The sequence below is a fragment of the Dreissena polymorpha genome, chromosome 12 (genome assembly GCF_020536995.1).
Source record: "Dreissena polymorpha isolate Duluth1 chromosome 12, UMN_Dpol_1.0, whole genome shotgun sequence".
In the NCBI taxonomy this organism is placed as follows: Eukaryota; Metazoa; Mollusca; class Bivalvia; order Myida; family Dreissenidae; genus Dreissena; species Dreissena polymorpha.
The window spans coordinates 23,932,885-23,950,921 of NC_068366.1; the positions used below are offsets into that span (position 1 = coordinate 23,932,885).

Consider the following 18,037-nt stretch of genomic DNA (forward strand, 5'->3'; position numbering starts at 1 on the left):
GTTTTTCAGGTATGTAATAGTGCAAGTCAATTTTATTGGATGAATGTACATTTTAGTTTTTCCACATTTATAACAATTTTGCAATTAATAAAAACAACTATATTCTGTAAGTCCTCTCCTTTAGCCAGGGCCTCATGTTCTCATTGTTTCATAACCAAGTTTACATTTTTATGCCCCGGGTAGGGTGGCATATAGCAGTTGAACTGTCAGTCCGTTTGTCTGTATGTCTGTCTGTCTAAGTGTCCGTCCAAAAACTTTAACATTGGCCATAACCTTTGCAATATTGAATATAGCAACTTGATATTTGGCATGCATGTGTATCTCATGAAGCTGTACATTTTGAGTGGTGAAAGGTCAAGGTCATCCTTCAAGGTCAAAAGTAAAAAAAAAACAATCCAAGGGAAGTAATAGTTTTAAAAGGGAGATAATTTCTAAGCCTGCCAAATGATATATTGAAATTTTATTTCAAAGTCGCGCAATAGGGGTACATGGTGTTTCTGACAAACACATCTCATGTTTCCTACTTTCCAACATTTCATGTTCATGTCTATGGTGTCTGATAGTAATATACTTATGTAATCGTGTAGGCTATGAAGCCACTCTCCGCCTACATCCATTACTGCCCCGCTATCTTAGTAGAAACCAATTAGTTTAATATTTTTTGCAGAGGAAGCCTAAGGCTTATTGGAACACTGTTGAGTCTGTTTCTTAAGTAGAACCAGTACTTGGTGTCTTGAGAAGATCTTAAGAATGCTTTAACAGTGGGGATCAAACCGGAGACCTGGTCACTAGGTAAACACGATATCCTCTAAGTCAGGGCGATTGTCATGCCTCCCTCTATTTTATTTTAAGCCTTTCTGTGCATGTATACTACTGCCCCTCTGTTTTAGGGAGCCACTCTCTGTGTATGTGTACTATGGCCCAATCTACTACCAGAAGCTGAAGCACATGGTGTTGGACAAGATGCATGCCAGAGCCAAGGGTCCCCGGGCTGTATTGACACGGCAACCAACGGAGGGCAGATCTCGTGACGGAGGCCTCAGGCTTGGGGAAATGGAGCGTGACTGTCTTATTGGATACGGGGCCAGGTTGGTGTTCTGTACAGGAATGAAGTTGAATGATCTGTTAAACAATTGTAATGTGATTAAGGCAATTTGTCTTGATAAAGGATTTTTTTATTATATTGATGTGATGATGATTTGGATGACATTTGTGAAGACCATGATCTTTATTTGTGTAAGGAGGATTGTGGGTTCGCTAATAATTTGATAGCACCACACTAGCAATGTACATCATACATATCATACCTGTTTCTGTTTTTAGCTTGACTATTTATATGGAATATATATAGTGGAGCTATCCTACTCACCCCGGCGTCGGCTTTGCCGTGTCCGTTTGCGTGCAAATGTTAAAGTTTGCGTACTACCCCAAATATTTTCAATGTCCTTTGACACATTGCTTTCATATTTTGCATACTTGTTAACAATCATGACCCCAACCTATAAACAAGAGCAGACAACTGTATCAAGCATTTTGACAGAATTATTGCCCCTTTTATACTAAGAATATGCATATTATTGATAAATCTATGTTAAAGTTTGCGTACTACCCCAAATATTTCCTGTGTCCCTTGACATATTGCTTTCATATTTTGCATACTTGTTTACCAACATCACGCCATCCTATAAACAAGAGCAGACAACTGTATCAAGCATTTTGACAAAATTATGGCCCCTTTTATACGTAGAATATGCATATTATTGATAAATCTATGTTAAAGTTTGACAAAACAACACTTACCTGACATACCACAATGCACTCCACCCAAACCATCCCCCACGCCCCATCCCCCAGAACTCCCCCCCCCCCCCAATTTTTTTTTCTTGTTTGTGAAAGATCATCTATTAAATGATCACACACCCACATTATACCCCCTCTCCCCCCCCCCCCCCCCCAAAAAAAAATTAAATATTTTTTTTCTCTTATTTTTGAAAGATCATCTATTAAATGATCACACACACGCATTATACCCCCCCCCCCTCTCCATGATGGCTTACGTTATACTGTCAAGCACTCGAATATTAGAGCGTGCTGTCCTCTGACAGCTCTTGTTCAACGAGGTTTTAATTTCCATGTTTTAATACCGTAAAGAAGTTTCTGGTCTTCATTGCTTCAGGCAGTACATGCATATGGTACAGTCAATGCAACACTTATTGCAGCTAACCTAGCAATTCCCATATTCAGTTTGTTTGAAACAAAAATTACCTCTCTGACAGGAAAACAGTTTCTGACTCTATTTCACTTACCTGTACTATACAAGTTTGAAATGAATAGGTTTAACCTGACTTCTGTAAAATCATTAATATTCATCAGAATTAAATTTCATTGTTTTTCAAACTATGACTTTCCATTGAAATGTAGATTTGTGGATTTCAGATTTTGGAAAAAACACTAGAATTTTTGTCAGTCATTTTATGATGTGTTTGTGTTAACCTTTTACCACTTATATATGTATTTAACCCTTTACCACTTAGATACGTATTTAACCCTTGACCACTTATATACGTATTTAACCCTTTACCACTTAGAAACGTATTTAACCATTTACCACTTAGATACATATTTAACCCTTTACCACTAAGATACGTAGTTAACCCTTTACCACTAAGATTCTTATTTAACCCTTTACCTCTTAGATACCTATTTTGACGCATTTGTAGTCACTTAGAAAGTTAAATTTATTTAAGACTTTTCTATTACTAGATACAAGTTTTAAAGGCTTAATTTCCAACCCTTAGATACTGATGAGCAGCAAACAGCATAAAACCTGAACAGACTGCGAGTTACTCGCAGGCTGTTCTGGTTTTTTGCTGGTTGCAAAAGCCATTTTCACTTTGCTTCTTTTGGGGGAAAGGTTTAAATACTTGGATTGGTTTACCCCCAAATCAACAAAAAAGAATATCCTACAAAAAATTATTTTAAAGTAATATGATGCATGATTGAAAGGTTATCCAACATATCATCCTATAAATAATGGTAGGGCATATTTTAATTATGAAATAATTATGTTACAATTAGGATAAAAATTTTCAAAGACGCAGAAATGCTTATCTTTCACATCATTACAATCTTTTCCTTTTTCCTGGTAACACCCACCAACTACAAGATTCCATTTTAATTAACCCTTTCCAACGTAGAAGCGAAGTGAATAAAGGCTATGTGCAAACAGCTTAAAACCACAACAGCCTGCGAGTAACTCGCAAACTGTTCAGGTTTTATGCTGTTTGCTGCTAATCAGTATCAAAGGTTTGGAGATGAAGCCTTAAAAACTTAAATCTAGTAAGAATGGTCTTAAATTAAATATAACTTTCTAATGGACTACACATGCTTGAAAATATGTATCTAAGTGGTTAAGGGTTAATTAAAGCTATTCTCTGAAGATCACTGGTACAAGACATGACTGTGATGAATGTTTTCTGTCTACAGCATGCTGTTATTGGAGCGTCTGATGATCTCCAGTGATGCCTTCGAGGTTGACGTCTGTGAGCAGTGTGGCCTGCTGGGATACCTTGGATGGTATGTTGGGGGCTTGAACAACATTTGAGCAACTATTGCCCCAGATTAGCCTGTACAGTCTGCACAGGCTAATCAGGGACAACACTTTCCGCTTTTATGGATTTTTGTTGTAAAGGAGGACTCTTCTAAAGGAAAACCCAGTCTTGTTTTAAAGCATAGATCCAGATTAGCCTGTGCACCCCTGGATGATCCTTAACGCACAAGTATATAGTCAGGTTTTCCATGAGTGTGGCTTTTTGTCCCCTACTGGTGAAACCGGAGGGGACTTACGGTTTGCGCTCTGTTTGTCAGTCTGACTGTCAGTCCGTCACACTTTTCTGGATCCTGCAATAACTTTAAAAGTTCTTCATATTTTTTCATGAAACTTGAAACATGGATAGATGGCAATATGCACGTCATTGCATTTTGTTCCTACTCTGGTTGCTATGGCAACGAATATATTTATTAAACAACAAGATGCGTTTGTGAAACACAATATCCCCCTATATGACGTTTGACTTTGAAGGATGACCTTGACCTTGTGAAGGATGACCTTGACCTTGACCTTTCACCACTCAAAATGTGCAGCTCCATGAGATACACATGCATGCCAAATATCAAGTTGCTATATTCAATATTGCAAAAGTATTCATAAAATTAGCGATTTGGGCCACATATATTTGACCTCTGACCTTGAAGGATGACCTTGACCTTGACCTTTCACCACTCAAAATGTGCAGCTCCATGAGATGCACATGCATGCCAAATATCAAATTGCTATCTTCAATATTGCAAAAGTATTTATAAAATAAGCGATTTTGGGCCACATATATTTGACCTCTGACCTTGAAGGATGACCTTGACCTTGACCTTTCACCACTCAAAATGTGCAGCTCCATGAGATACACATGCATGCCAAATATCAAGTTCCTATCTTCAATATTGCAAAAGTATTCATAAAATGAGCGATTTTGGCCATATATATTTGACCTCTGACCTTGAAGGATGACCTTGACCTTTCACCACTCAAAATGTGCAGCTTCATGAGATACACATGCATGCCAAATATGAAGTTGCTATCTTCAATATAGCAAAAGTTATTGCAAAATGTTAAAGTTGGCGCAAACAGACCAACAGACAGACAGACAGGGCAAAAACAATATGTCCCCCACTATTATAGTGGGGGACATAAAAATTAAAAATCTGAAAATGGTGGATTTTCACCGGTAGGGGACTTATATTGCTTGGCGATAGTCTTGTTTGTTATGTACTGCCCTTTATCTGCAACTAGGGCTACAGCCAAAATCCATCTCACAACGAACAGCAATCCTATAAATTTAAGCTTAATGCAGTGTTAAATGTTAAATTTGAAAATCATAATTAAGTCTCGCAAATATTTCATAATAATTAATGAACTTAGGACTTCAGTTCATATGGTCAAGATTATATGATAATCACAGATGATGTATGTCACAAATTTAAACACAATAGTTTTCATTATTGTCTTAATAGATACACAATTGTGGATTATATTGCTCTGAACTTGGAAAATGAGGCTGAATGCATTTTCATATAGTGTCAGATTATCATGGACATAATTTTTTGCCCAAAAATGGTGGTCCCGATTAGCCTGTGTAAACTGCACAGGCTAATCTATGATGACACTTTTCCCCACATGCATTAAACCCTTTTTTCCCCAAAGCACTGCTCATTCCTATTTCATGTGCTGTGTTACAGGTGCCAGTACTGCAAGTCCTCCAAGCACGTGTCTACACTGAAGATGCCCTATGCATGTAAACTATTGTTCCAGGAACTTCTGTCTATGAACATTGTGCCTCGCCTTTCATTGAAACGTTACAATGAAGTATAGCACATGGGGTGTTAGTAGTTGATAGTTCATGTGTGATGATGTTTTGTTAAAATGATACAAGGAAGTATTGTGAAACCTGTGAGGAGTAAAAGACAAAATGTGGTCATTATTTATGTTGTTCATTTGCAAAATAAGAGGAACATACTTAAGTCAATATTATAACTCAATTTTGAGTTTTTACAAATTTTGTAAAACGAGTTTAAAGGGACCTTTTTACAGATTTTGGCATGTATTGAAGCTTGTCATGAACTTATTTAAATTGTTAAATGTAAACATAAGAACTAAATAGCTCCAGTAAAAACGAGAATAAAATTAAAGAAAAACAAGAAATCCTCAATAGGGCTCGAAACACTGACCCTTATAGTAAAAGTGAAGCACTTAAACCACTCGGCCATTGGTGCTCATATGATGGCCAAGTACTTCATGCTTTGTATAAGCATTGATGTCACAAAATATAACAATAACAACAGAACTCACCAAATTATTCAATTGTTTTAGGTTTTTAAATTATCAAAAGATGAAACAAATCTGATTTTTTTTTTCAAACTTGTCATTTTACCAAAATGTGAAAAGGTCCCTTTAAACATCATGCTCGACTTGGTGATGGCACATATTATTTTTTGGACTAGGCTCTAAGTGTGAGCAAGAATATGTAATTCTAAAACAAAAATGAGACTTGAGATATTTCGTGAGCTGACCGAGATTCTCTGTGCTCAACAGAATGGACACTCAAAACTCATCTGAGTTGAGCTTCACATTTGATAATGTTTACGATACTAGGCCATGGTGATCTAAATGCAGACATGGGAATGCAAAGTACATGGCAGAAATCACAAGCTTTAATGTGGGCTTTTCTCATGATTTTGAGGGCTATTTGATGAAGCAAAACTGTACCCTAAACAATAATAGCCAACAATCTGGATAAAACATCTGGGTGTACACCATTTGAATCCAAGGCATTGGCAAGTCAGTTTATAAGTGATTTTATTATATGCATATATTATATTCCTAATAACATTTGTGCATCAAAATAAGTTGTTAATTGATTTGTTATGCTCTTCAAAGGTTGTTTGTTCAATCATCATTAAATCCAGCTTATTAGAGCTGTTTGCAATTTAACTTATTCAGTGGATGAACTGGTCAATCTTGTTAATAATAAGTCATTAAAGAAATGACTAAAACACAAAACTGGAGTTATTTTATGATGCATGTCTGTGTGTGCATTCTTTAACTTAAATGCCTTGGAGATGTGAGGATACGAGGATCAGGGGGTATATCTATGACCAAACTATATAACTTGAGTGGGCATTGTTTATGAAATGCTTTTAAGGTCAATTCTTCCCATATTCTGAGTAGAGCAGTTTTCGGTTACTGTGCACTTGGAACTGGTAATCCAGCTATCCCAGGTAAAGTGTGAGTTGGTAATCTGACAGCAGTGCTTTGACTAAAATACTGTTGATTTTTTTAAATTAAAATCATTAAAGATAATAATACCCTTACATTAAATATCTGATTGAAATTTTGGCATGAAAGGCCAAATTGACAATTACCCACTCACATTCCTAAGAAGTCCTAGTCTATTTTGAGGACTTTCCCCAAAGTAGTGCAGCCTCATATTTGTCCATACTGTGTTGCATACAACTCCCATGTTCCACATTAAATGTCAGGGCCACAATTAATTAACACTTTAAGCTTGCATTCTTTGTGTGACTTAACCATTTGATCACGCCAACTAATATGGCAAATGAAAATAAAATGACATCATGTTAGATAAACCCACAGGATAGTACTACAAACACACCATGACAAACACACAGCAGACTATTGCAAACACACTGCATATCATCACAAACACAAATCAAACCAAAACTAACGCACAGCATATCAAAACTAACACACAGCATACCATAACAAACACACAGTATACCAAAACAAACACAGCATACCAAAACTAACACACAGCATACCAAAACAAACACACAGCATACCAAAACTAACACACATCATACCAAAACAAACACAGCACACCATAACTAACACACAGCATTCCAAAACAAACACACAGCATACCAAAACTAACACACAGCATACAAAAACTAACACACAGCATACCAAAACTAACACACAACACACCAAAACAAACACACAGCATACCAAAACAAACACACAGCATACCAAAACTAACACACAGCATGCCTAGTGACCTTGTTTTGACCTTAGATGACCCATATACAATCCCAACCTAGATTTCATCAAGATAAACATTCTGACCAAATTTCATAAAGATTGGATGAAAACTGTTACCTACATTGTCTATAGGTTTTTCTATTATTTGACCTAGCTTTTACCCCAGATGACCCAAATACAATCCTGACCCAGATTTTATCAAGATAAACATTCTGATCAAATTTTATAAAGATTGGATGAAAACTGTGACATCTATTGTCTAGACAAGGTTTATCTATTATTTGACCTAGTGACCTATTTTTTGACCCCAGATGACCCAAATACAATCCCAACCCAGATTATATCAAGATTAACATTCTGAAGAAATTTCATAAAGATTGGATGAAAACTGTGACCTCTACTGTCTACACAAACAAATTGTTGACGGACGCACGCCCGTACGCACATCACATGATCACATAAGCTCACCATGTCACTTTGTGACAGGTGAGCTAAAAACTAAGGTAGATAGAGTTATGGTTCTTGGTCACTGCACTTCTCCTAGTTGCCACCTGTTTATATTCTAAGTTTAAAGTAAATCCATTGAATAGATTTGGAGTTACGCTCTGGACAATGTTTCGGACGGACGGACAGACGGATGAAGAATATTACTTTATCCCCTCTGAAAAAATTTCCAGCCGGGATAATTACCCAAAGACAATAACTCCTAAAATACTGATAAGAGTTTTGGTTCTTTAACTCGCCACTTCTCAATGTCTTCTGTCAATGTACTCCACTTTATTTAAATACCTTCAAAAAAGGAGTTAAGATCTGCTGCACAATGACTTTACTGCGATTTCTGTGTTAATCTTGTATCCCTCTATAAGTTTATGAAATGTCATAAATTTTGATTCACTTCAATACTTTATAGCCCATTTCAGGAATATATAAAAACAAGTGCTGTTTCCATAGGATGACATATGCCCCTGATAAACGCTTTGATAGAAATAATTAGCATTTTTCGAAACCTAAACGCATTTTTCAAAACCTAAACGCAGACCCAAAGTTCAAGGTAAAAGGGGTCAAAATTTGTGAGCGTATGGAAAGGCCTGGTCCGTATACACATGCATACCAAATATGAATGTCACATCTGAAGCGACAAAAGTTATGAGCATTTTTCGAAACCTAAACGCAAAGTGTGACAGACAGACGGACTGTGCTATCACTATATGCCCTCCTTCAGGGGCTAAAAGGCAATGAAACATTAGGAGGGTTGTGTGTACTCTTTACATCCTCTCCATGTTCCCCATCAATGTACCAATTTTTATCTAAATACCTTTAAAACAAGCAAAGTTGTTGAATTGATATCCCCCACAATAACTACAAAGTTTGTGACAGACAACGCCAAAATGATATCCCTCCGCCTTTGGCGGTGATAGCTAAGGGCATAATGCTCCACAAGAAAATTGACATAAGGGCAATAACTCTCTAATACCATTAGTATTACACAGAAATACAAACCTTTTCATGCATTTACATGACACTTCAGACATACTCTTGCTGAAAATTCCTAGTAAACATAAGACATGAGTTAACTGCAACAAAACATCTGCATTTATAAAATCAATACTATTTGAGACACAAGTCCTGAATGCAAGCAGTCAAAACGGAAAAAAAACATGAAAGACTGCACAAACGTTATAGTTATCTATATTGTTAGATAATAAAGTCACTAATGTGCTATATATTTTAATTTCATGGGTTAGTATATTTTGGCCTTACTTCAACTTTCTGTAGGAATATGCACATGAATGTTCACATATTCTGTCAGAACATTTTTAATCAAAGCAATCTGAACAAATTTTGTCAGATATGGCACATACCAATGGCAAGATCATGATGCCCCCTCATTCCACTTTCTGTCTCATAACTGCATTAAAAACAGCCTTGATCGGAAAGTCATGCAGGCAACACACCAAAATTCACATAAATATCTAAATAAGAGTTTAGGAAAAAATATCCGGAAATGGAATGCTGGACTGACAGAGGGACAGTCCGATTGCTATATGCCACTCTACCAGGGCCATAAAAGTCCATATAGCAGCTTAAATAGTTGAGAGCTGTACACATAAACAACATTGAAGTATCATTTACATAATGATAAATGCAATGACTTCAGTAACCAACATATTTTAATAATTAACATGAAGATAAACAGCAATAGCAGTACACAGTAAAACGATTAACAATTGGTGAACACTCATCATTATCTTAAGATGCCAGTTTCTGAATAATCATCCGAGTTAACTTATTGTGAATTTTTTCAATGTAGATTTACAGTCCAAATAAGCATTGGTAGACAAGACAGATTTAAACAAAAGGTAATAACACATTATGAATTTTTTTTTATTAACGAACAATACTGTACAGGTATACAATATCAAACAAACAAAGAAATCAAACCCACTTCGTTAATACTGATTAACATTAACAACATCAAATACATACAAGTCAAATGAGACAAGTAAAATTGCACTGTACACTACATTACATTGTAACAAGTAACAAAGACATCGGACTTTATCAATTAGCCACACATACATGAAATATTTTTGTTATTCAAATATCTTTGTTATTTTCCTGAGGACTTTAAGATTGTATATTGTAAAACATTTTTTAGTACATACTAATAACCGAACACACAACTTTGCTTGGCAACATTTTGAGGAATTTTAATTTGAACAGTTTTCGAAAACACGCTATATCTTATTGATTCTACCAGACACTTCCTGCAGGCAGACGACCCAAGGGAGGTAATTCTGACTCAATCTCTGCCAGGTTACGATCCTCGTCAAACGCTGCATCCTGGACCAAACTTGAAGCAAATTCACTGTCCATGTTACCGTTGATTTCCACTAGCTGTTTATTTATTGCAAGATCAGAGTGGTAGCTGAACCCAATAGCATACGTGTCCTGAAACAATTTCCTGCCTTTCTTTATATCTTCACTATCAACATGGAGATCCTTCTCCAAAGTTTCAACAAGGGGAACATCCTCTTTGCTGGATTTTTCATTTTCTTCTGCCTCATTTTTACCAGCATCAACTGAAATGTCCTTGGCTAGTTTGTTGGCATGGTAACTGAACCCAACAGCCAACTGATCACGTGTGCGTTTTCCTGGGGTGACAATAACGCCAGGTATTATGACTTCACCGCATTCCGTCCTTCGAGCGTCTTTCAAGAGCTGGTTTGCATGGAAACTGAACCCCACTGCCAGCTGATCCTCTGGAGATTTCGAAGCCTGCGCAGGCTGGTATATTTCTCCAAATGGCGTCTTCCGGGACTCCTTAGCAACCACCTCACTGTGGTAGTTGAAACCGATGGCCAGCTGGTTGAACCGGGACCGTGGTGTCTGGGTAAGGTCAATCGTGGTGGGCTGTGTCTGCTTCCTTGGTGTTACCTTGGTGATAGATGTGACGTCTTCTATCACTTCCATGATGGCAGACTGGGACAAACCATCATCAATAGCCATGGTCATAGCCTTCTGAATCACCTAAAATGCAATACAGGAATAGGCAGTTATTTGAAGTTTATGCCTAAAACCCAGGACAAGACTGATATAAAGGGTTATAGAATTATGAAAATAAATAAATGAACCTCACTTTAGGAAAACCAGTCTCAATGTATTTGCGTAAAATGTCTTCCCAAATTAGTCAGTGCAGTCCCCTTCTATGGTTTATTTCCATACAAAAAGTATTTTTCTTTAAAAAACAACCTGTTTAGGCCAAAAGTGTTGTCCAGGATTAGCCTGTGCACACTGCACAGGCTAATCTTGGACGACACATTATGCACATGCATTAAGCCCCGTTTGCATGCAATTACATGGTAATAATGTCGTATTATAGTATTTAACATTGGACAATATATTGGCTTAGCCGAAAATAATAATTGTAACATTGAAAGAAATTCTTCTTACATTAAATTACAATATACTGGTAAGTTGAAAAAGCCTATTCAAAACACAGCACAAGAAGATAACCAGACTACCTGCTCAGTGTAGTCATCCACCAGTTGGCCATCAGATGAGGTGTTCTGTGGCCCTGCTACGTCCCCAGTCCCTTTCACTGTACACTGGGGTTCCGTATCCCCACCTCCACTGGTGACATTGTCCCCCATACACAAGGGTTCCATATCACCACCCCCACTGGTGACGGCGTCCCCAGCAGCATTGGTTACTATAACAGGGAGGCTTGGATCTGATTTCAGGCGGAAATCTCTACAAATACCGCCAGGGTTTGGATCATACCTACAAAAATAAAATTATCTATTACAAGTGCAATCTATATTGTACTCCACATTTGTTTTTAAGACTCTATTTTCACAATTGCTGCAACATTGCTTTTCTAGTACTGTAGAGAAGCTTTTAAGTTGGGATAAAGTTATTATTTTCACATATGAATTGATAGTGATCATATACTTTTATAATAAGATTACAAATTATGAAAGTCCTGAAATGTTTCTTATTTTATGTCATACAAAAGCAATCTCAGTCATACAAAATCAATAAGTGATTTTCACAATAAACTATTAGTATTTCTTACAATTTAACAGTCACCAATCAGATAGGATGTATTTCCACATCATATTAATTCAGTTTTCATCTGGTATTTTTTTTCAGGGCAACAAATCCAATGTTGATATATACATGTATGTTTGAACTTGGATGAAAGCATGAATGAGGAGTTAAACATTTCATTATTGTTACCTCCTACTGCAGCCTCCAACCAAAATTCTCATCTACCAAACAACAAAAAAGAATGGCCTTAGAGAGACTAAAGTTTGACAAAATCCTTTAAAAAGATAATCCTGAAAAACAAGCTTACTTATAATTTCAACCTAGCCAAGCCTCCGATGCTTCAAAAAGACAATTTGTATGAATTCACCCCAGAACAGTATAGTCACAACCAGTACATTTAGTTTATACCTATTTATTTTCTGCTTTCCAGTGGTTTTATATAGAAATATCAGTGAAATAAAACTGATAATTCACTGTTTCAAGCAGTGAAAAATAACAGTGAAAATTATTGATAGCTTTCACTGTTTTACTGTAGAATGACATCATATTCCAGCGAAATTCTCTATTTAAACTATCTAACAATGTAAATAAACGGTGAGAAAAGCAAACAATAAAAAGAAAATTTTTGGCTTTGATGGAATATCGATTTTAATTCAATCGTGATCATAGAAAACATGTATTTTCACTCGTGGCGAAAATATTATTTTCTATGATCACTCGTGAATTAAAATCTATATTTCACTGAAACCAACAAATATCCTCTATTTATTTGAGTTTGATGGCATAGAATGCCTAAGGCTTATTTGAAATGCTGTCTGTTTAAGTCTGTTTCCTGGGACTAGAACCAATACTTGGTGTCTATGGGGGAACTCTAAAGAACGCTCCAACAATAGAGATCAAACCCGTGACTTCCCTATCGCTAAGCAGACACCATATTCATTACCAGTACATTTATGATCTATGAATCTATGTATTATCATGCGTGTCAGAACAATAAATATATTACTGAAATATTTTAGTTTATTTTCTCTTACGCATCATTCTTGCTTTTCTTGGATTTTGGTTGCTTCTTGCCACGATGCTTTGGTTCTTTCAAAGGCATGTTCCTGAATTATAGATGAAACGGGTTGACAGCAAAATATTCAATAATATCAGTAGCAACATAGTTTGGCGTGGACTAATAATAGTCGACAACTCATGAATGTAATCTCACATCATAGCTGTTAGCAAGTATATTTTTTACAAAATAAAGGATACATTTTACTTCATAAAAAGTTATTGTCAGTGGTGACTTTTCATTGTTAATTACCAACAAGAGCACCACATAACGGGTGCCACACTCGGCTGCGAAAGCTTGTCAGATTTTTTTTTTTTAGAGGTCACAGTGACCTTGACCTTTGACCTAGTGACCCAAAATGGGTGTGGCGTGTAAAACTCATCAAGGTGCATCTACATATGAAGTTTCAAAGTTGAAGATTTTAGAGGCGATGTAAAGGTTTAAGCATGACCACCGACAGCGGACGACAAGCAGGCTATGACAATACCTCGGGTTTTCTCAGAAAACAGCCTCGCTAAAAATAATGTCAATTCACAGTATCAGAGCATAGGAATTTAAAACAAACAGAGATTTAATAGTGTTACTGGCAGGCTGTTCAGGTTTTATGCCCCTTTCATAATGCCATTATCACTTTGCTTACATGTATACTCGTACCCCACTGTATCGCGGCATTCATTGTATCGCGCTATTTTTATAACTCTGAATATTTCGCTTCCACTGCCACCTAGCGGTTGTTTACGTTAGTAACTCCTTACTTTCGTTTTCTTTTTGACATATTTCCGGCGAAAAGATGTTCCGAGTCGCGGTAAGTTGTTTTATTTATGTATCGGAAATGATTTTCTAATTGATTTCATCATTTTCTTGCAGAGTTTGTCTTAAAAAGTGTTAACTTTCCTAAAAATACTTTTGACAGTTTGCGGTCGTCTGTAAAGTTTGACAGTCACGTCACTTCCGCTGTTGAATAAAAAATCTACGGAAGCGCATAGTTGTCATATATTTAAAATTTATGTGCAAATTTAAGCAATAGTTTGCAAATGCAAATTTTAGAATTGATTTTGCTTTCATGACAATAATAGAGAATTTGAACTTATAATTTTGTTCTCTTTTTCAGGAACCTCAACCAAAAAAACAGCGTCTCTTGTATGACAGAGAAAATCTCCAGAGGGCGTATGAGGCCACTTTGGGTGGTGTTTCTGCGTACAGAGCCTCAAGGATGTTCGCTGTACCAGAAACAACACTTAGGGATAGAATTAAAGGTCGCGTTGATGTTGAGGCAAAAGTTGGTCACGAGACCATTTTCACAATAGAGGAAGAAAAGAAGTTGTACGACCACGTGACCTATATGGCTGAAATTGGATTTGGGTACACCAAGAAATCAGTACAATATATGGGGAGAGATTATGCTGAGTCTTTGGGAAAGACAATGAAGCCGGACCAAAAATGCCTTAGTGACAACTGGTTTTATGGATTTTCCAAACGCTGGCCTGAACTGAAGTCATCAAAACCTCAAAAACTGGATCTTTCAAGAGCGAAAACATCAAGAGAAACACTAAATAAATACTATGATGAACTTTTCAATGTACTAACAGAGAACAAAATAATAGATAAACCTCAGAAGATATTCAATATTGACGAATCTGGTGTCAACAGTGAACACACCCCACCAAAAATCATCTGCAAAAAGGACACTGTGCCACAAAATATAACCTCTGCAAGATCATCCACAGTAACCATAATAGCAGCTGGTAATGCTGCTGGTCAAAGTGTTCCACCATATTATGTCTTCCCAGGACAACGCTGGAATGATGAATTTTTGAATGGAGCATGTCCAGGGTCAGCAGGGGAGATGTCGAAATCTGGATGGTCCAATACATCAGTGTTTTTGAACTATCTGACGAAACATTTCATTGCCTATGTTCCTACAGACAGCGAACATCCCACACTCATATTGTACGATGGTCACCGCTCACACATTTCATTAACATTGGCTGAATGGGCAAAAGCGAACAATGTCATCCTTTTTGTTCTGCCTCCACACTCAAGTCATGTAACCCAGCCCCTGGATGTAGGCATTTTCGGGCCCTTCAAAAACATATACTATCAAGAGTGTCAGCACTTCATGAAGTTAAATCCTGGCTTGAACATCACCAAATACAATATTGCCCAACTTACAGCAAAGCCCTATCTGAAAGCACTTTCTCCAGAAAATTTAATATCAGCATTCAAGAAGACTGGAATATCACCATACAACAAATTAGCAATTAGTGACTCCCAGATAGCACCATCTACAATATTTGATCAACCGGATATAACCATGGAATCAACAACACCAAGTGAAGGAACACCAAACCTGATGCAGAATGCTGGTGATGCAAAACAAGCTTCTGAATATCCAGCTGTTGATTTCTTTTCCAAAAAGACAATCACTCAGGCAGTTAAGCCCAAGCCTAAAAGATTTGTGCCTCCATTTAAAGTAACAGGCAACATGATGGACGAAAAGAATGTTCAGCAGCTAACAGCTGCAGCCCACACATCAGCAGTCGCTCGTGATCCTGAAGTTAAAGAAAAGGACACACAAAAGGCACCTATACCAAGTACATCTGGACTCAGCAAACAACAAGTGCCCATTTTGAGTCCTGAGGATGCGAACAGCGATGAGGACATTGAGACCGACTCTGAATCATGTTGCGTTTGCAATAGTTTTGAGCCTGCAGGCATTGACAATTTCCCATACATAACATTGGTTACATGGGGAAAATGTGACAAATGCCCACATTGGACTCATTTGAAATTATGTACACATGTGAGAGTAATACGAAGGGACACTGAATTTCTGTGTCCACATTGTGAATAAACATGTTTACAGTCTTATGATTGAACACACAGATTAATTCTCTGTGTAAAAGTTAAAACTGATTAAAAATCTTATTTTTGATAAAATTGTGATTTACACTGTTTATAATGATAACAAAATATGTTATGTACCCTATTAAATTTTTTTATGGCAATTGTTGCCCACCATACTTGAAAAATTTTCCTTTTGTAAAATTAGCGCGATATAATGGAGTGACCTAGATTTCACGGACGATTTGACAGGTTATGACCTTTCTTCTTTAACGTCTCTAATTCTCACACCAAAGTAAAATAAATGCGCTTGTTTTGTGAAATAATGATTTTTTTAGGGATTGGATATAAACTTTAGGTAATATATCGGCTTTTTTGCAAGCAAGTAATTGATTTTCGACAAGTACCGCGATACAGTGGGGTCCCATGATATAAGCAGGAAAAGTTTAAGACCAATGACAAGATATATCCTGACAAACAATCAATGACAATATATATCTGAACCAACAATCAATGACAATATATATCTGCACCAACAATCAATGAATAGATGCATCACACCAACAATCAATGACAACATATATCTGCACCAAAAATCAATGACAAGATATATCTGCACCAACAATCAATGACAAGATATATCTGCATCAACAATCAATGACAAGATATATCTGCATCAACAATCAATGACAAGATATATCTTCATCAACAATCAACGACAAGATATATCTGCATCAACCATCAATTAAACGATTATCTGCACCAACAATCAATGAATCAATATATCTGCATAAAAAAGAGCACCGCATAACGCTAGGCTGCGAAAGCTTGTCAGAATTTGTTGTTTTTTTTTAGAGGTCATAGTGACCTTGACATTTGACCTAGTGACCCAAAATGGGTGTGGCCTGTAGAACTTATAAAGGTGCATCTACATATGAAGTTTCAAAGTTGTAGGTGGAAGCACTTTGAATTTAGAGGCAATGTTAAGGTTTTTGTTAAAGATTTATATTAGAGGTCACAGTGACCTTGACCTTTGACCTAATGACCCAAAAATGGGTGTGGCATGTAGAACTCATCAAGGTGCAACAGAGCTCGCGCTGTCGTTTGCCATTTGAGCCATTTGCGAAAATATTGAGAAATTGGCTCAAGAAAATTCTGATTTGCGAAAATGCTAAAATCTCGCAAATCTTCATTGAAATTATCCGCCATTTAAAACCAGACTGATTTTCTGTAGTTTTCTTTTTGTTTCATTAATAGTATTCGCAAATGGAACAATAAACGAAAACCGGTCTGCACCAGAACATCGCTTAACCTTATTGTTATTGAAGCGCACGTGGTAGCTGGCCAATCAACATTGAGTTCGCTCACACATAATATTGGGTCAATCATGCCTAGACACTTGGAATACACAGTTGATATTGTCGTCTGCCAACAATTTATCAGCCGATGGCAAACATCGTATTTTAAGATAAACAAATGACAAGACCAACACTAAATAATTTCCCAGCTGATCACTTTAGACCTGTCTACCGATTATCGATCTGAAAGGATGATCATTAAATAATTAGTTCTATGTTGATGATGATGAAATAAAAGGTGATAATAAAGTTGTTTTACCCACAAGCTATGCTATTGTATAGAACAAGATGTGTTTGTGAAACACAATGTCCCCCTATATGATGTTTGACATTGTAGGATGACCTTGACCTTGTGAAGGATGACCTTGACCTTGACCTTTCACCACTCAAAATGTGCATCTCCATGAGATACACATGCATGCCAAATATCAAGTTGCTATCTTCAATATTGCAAAACTATTCATAAAATTAGCGATTTGAGCCACATATATTTGACCTGTGACCATGAAGGATGACCTTGACCTTTCACCACTCAAAATGAGCAGCTCCATGAGATGCACATGCATGCCAAATATCTAGTTGCTATCTTCAATATTGCAAAAGTATTCATAA

General features: G+C 36.7%; 3 protein-coding genes across 4 annotated transcripts in view; 2 read left to right on the plus strand and 1 right to left on the minus strand.

The window, feature by feature from the left end:
- LOC127854244 (DNA-directed RNA polymerase III subunit RPC2-like) overlaps window positions 1-6,528 on the plus strand; it is a 53,543-nt gene extending 47,015 nt beyond the window's left edge. The window contains exons 27-29 of the mRNA XM_052389263.1: window positions 891-1,088; window positions 3,487-3,576; window positions 5,293-6,528. Coding sequence (XP_052245223.1) covers window positions 891-1,088; window positions 3,487-3,576; window positions 5,293-5,425 — 421 coding nt within the window. The 3' untranslated portion in view covers window positions 5,426-6,528. The remainder of the gene's footprint in view (window positions 1-890; window positions 1,089-3,486; window positions 3,577-5,292) is intronic.
- Window positions 6,529-9,983: 3,455 nt separating this feature from the next.
- The window catches only part of LOC127854248 (uncharacterized), a 46,199-nt gene continuing 38,145 nt past the window's right edge, over window positions 9,984-18,037 (minus strand). For both annotated transcript variants that reach the window (XM_052389271.1, XM_052389270.1), the window contains exons 8-10: window positions 13,201-13,272; window positions 11,638-11,896; window positions 9,984-11,143 (exon numbers count right to left, since the gene is read on the minus strand). In XM_052389271.1, the coding sequence (XP_052245231.1) occupies window positions 10,367-11,143; window positions 11,638-11,896; window positions 13,201-13,272 (1,108 nt within the window). In that variant the 3' untranslated portion in view covers window positions 9,984-10,366. The remainder of the gene's footprint in view (window positions 11,144-11,637; window positions 11,897-13,200; window positions 13,273-18,037) is intronic.
- On the plus strand, window positions 13,870-16,495 carry LOC127854249 (uncharacterized). The gene is made up of 2 exons (XM_052389272.1): window positions 13,870-14,028; window positions 14,335-16,495. The coding sequence occupies exons 1-2, from the start codon at window positions 14,014-14,016 to the stop codon at window positions 16,075-16,077; spliced, it is 1,758 nt and encodes a 585-aa protein (XP_052245232.1). The 5' UTR covers window positions 13,870-14,013; the 3' UTR covers window positions 16,078-16,495.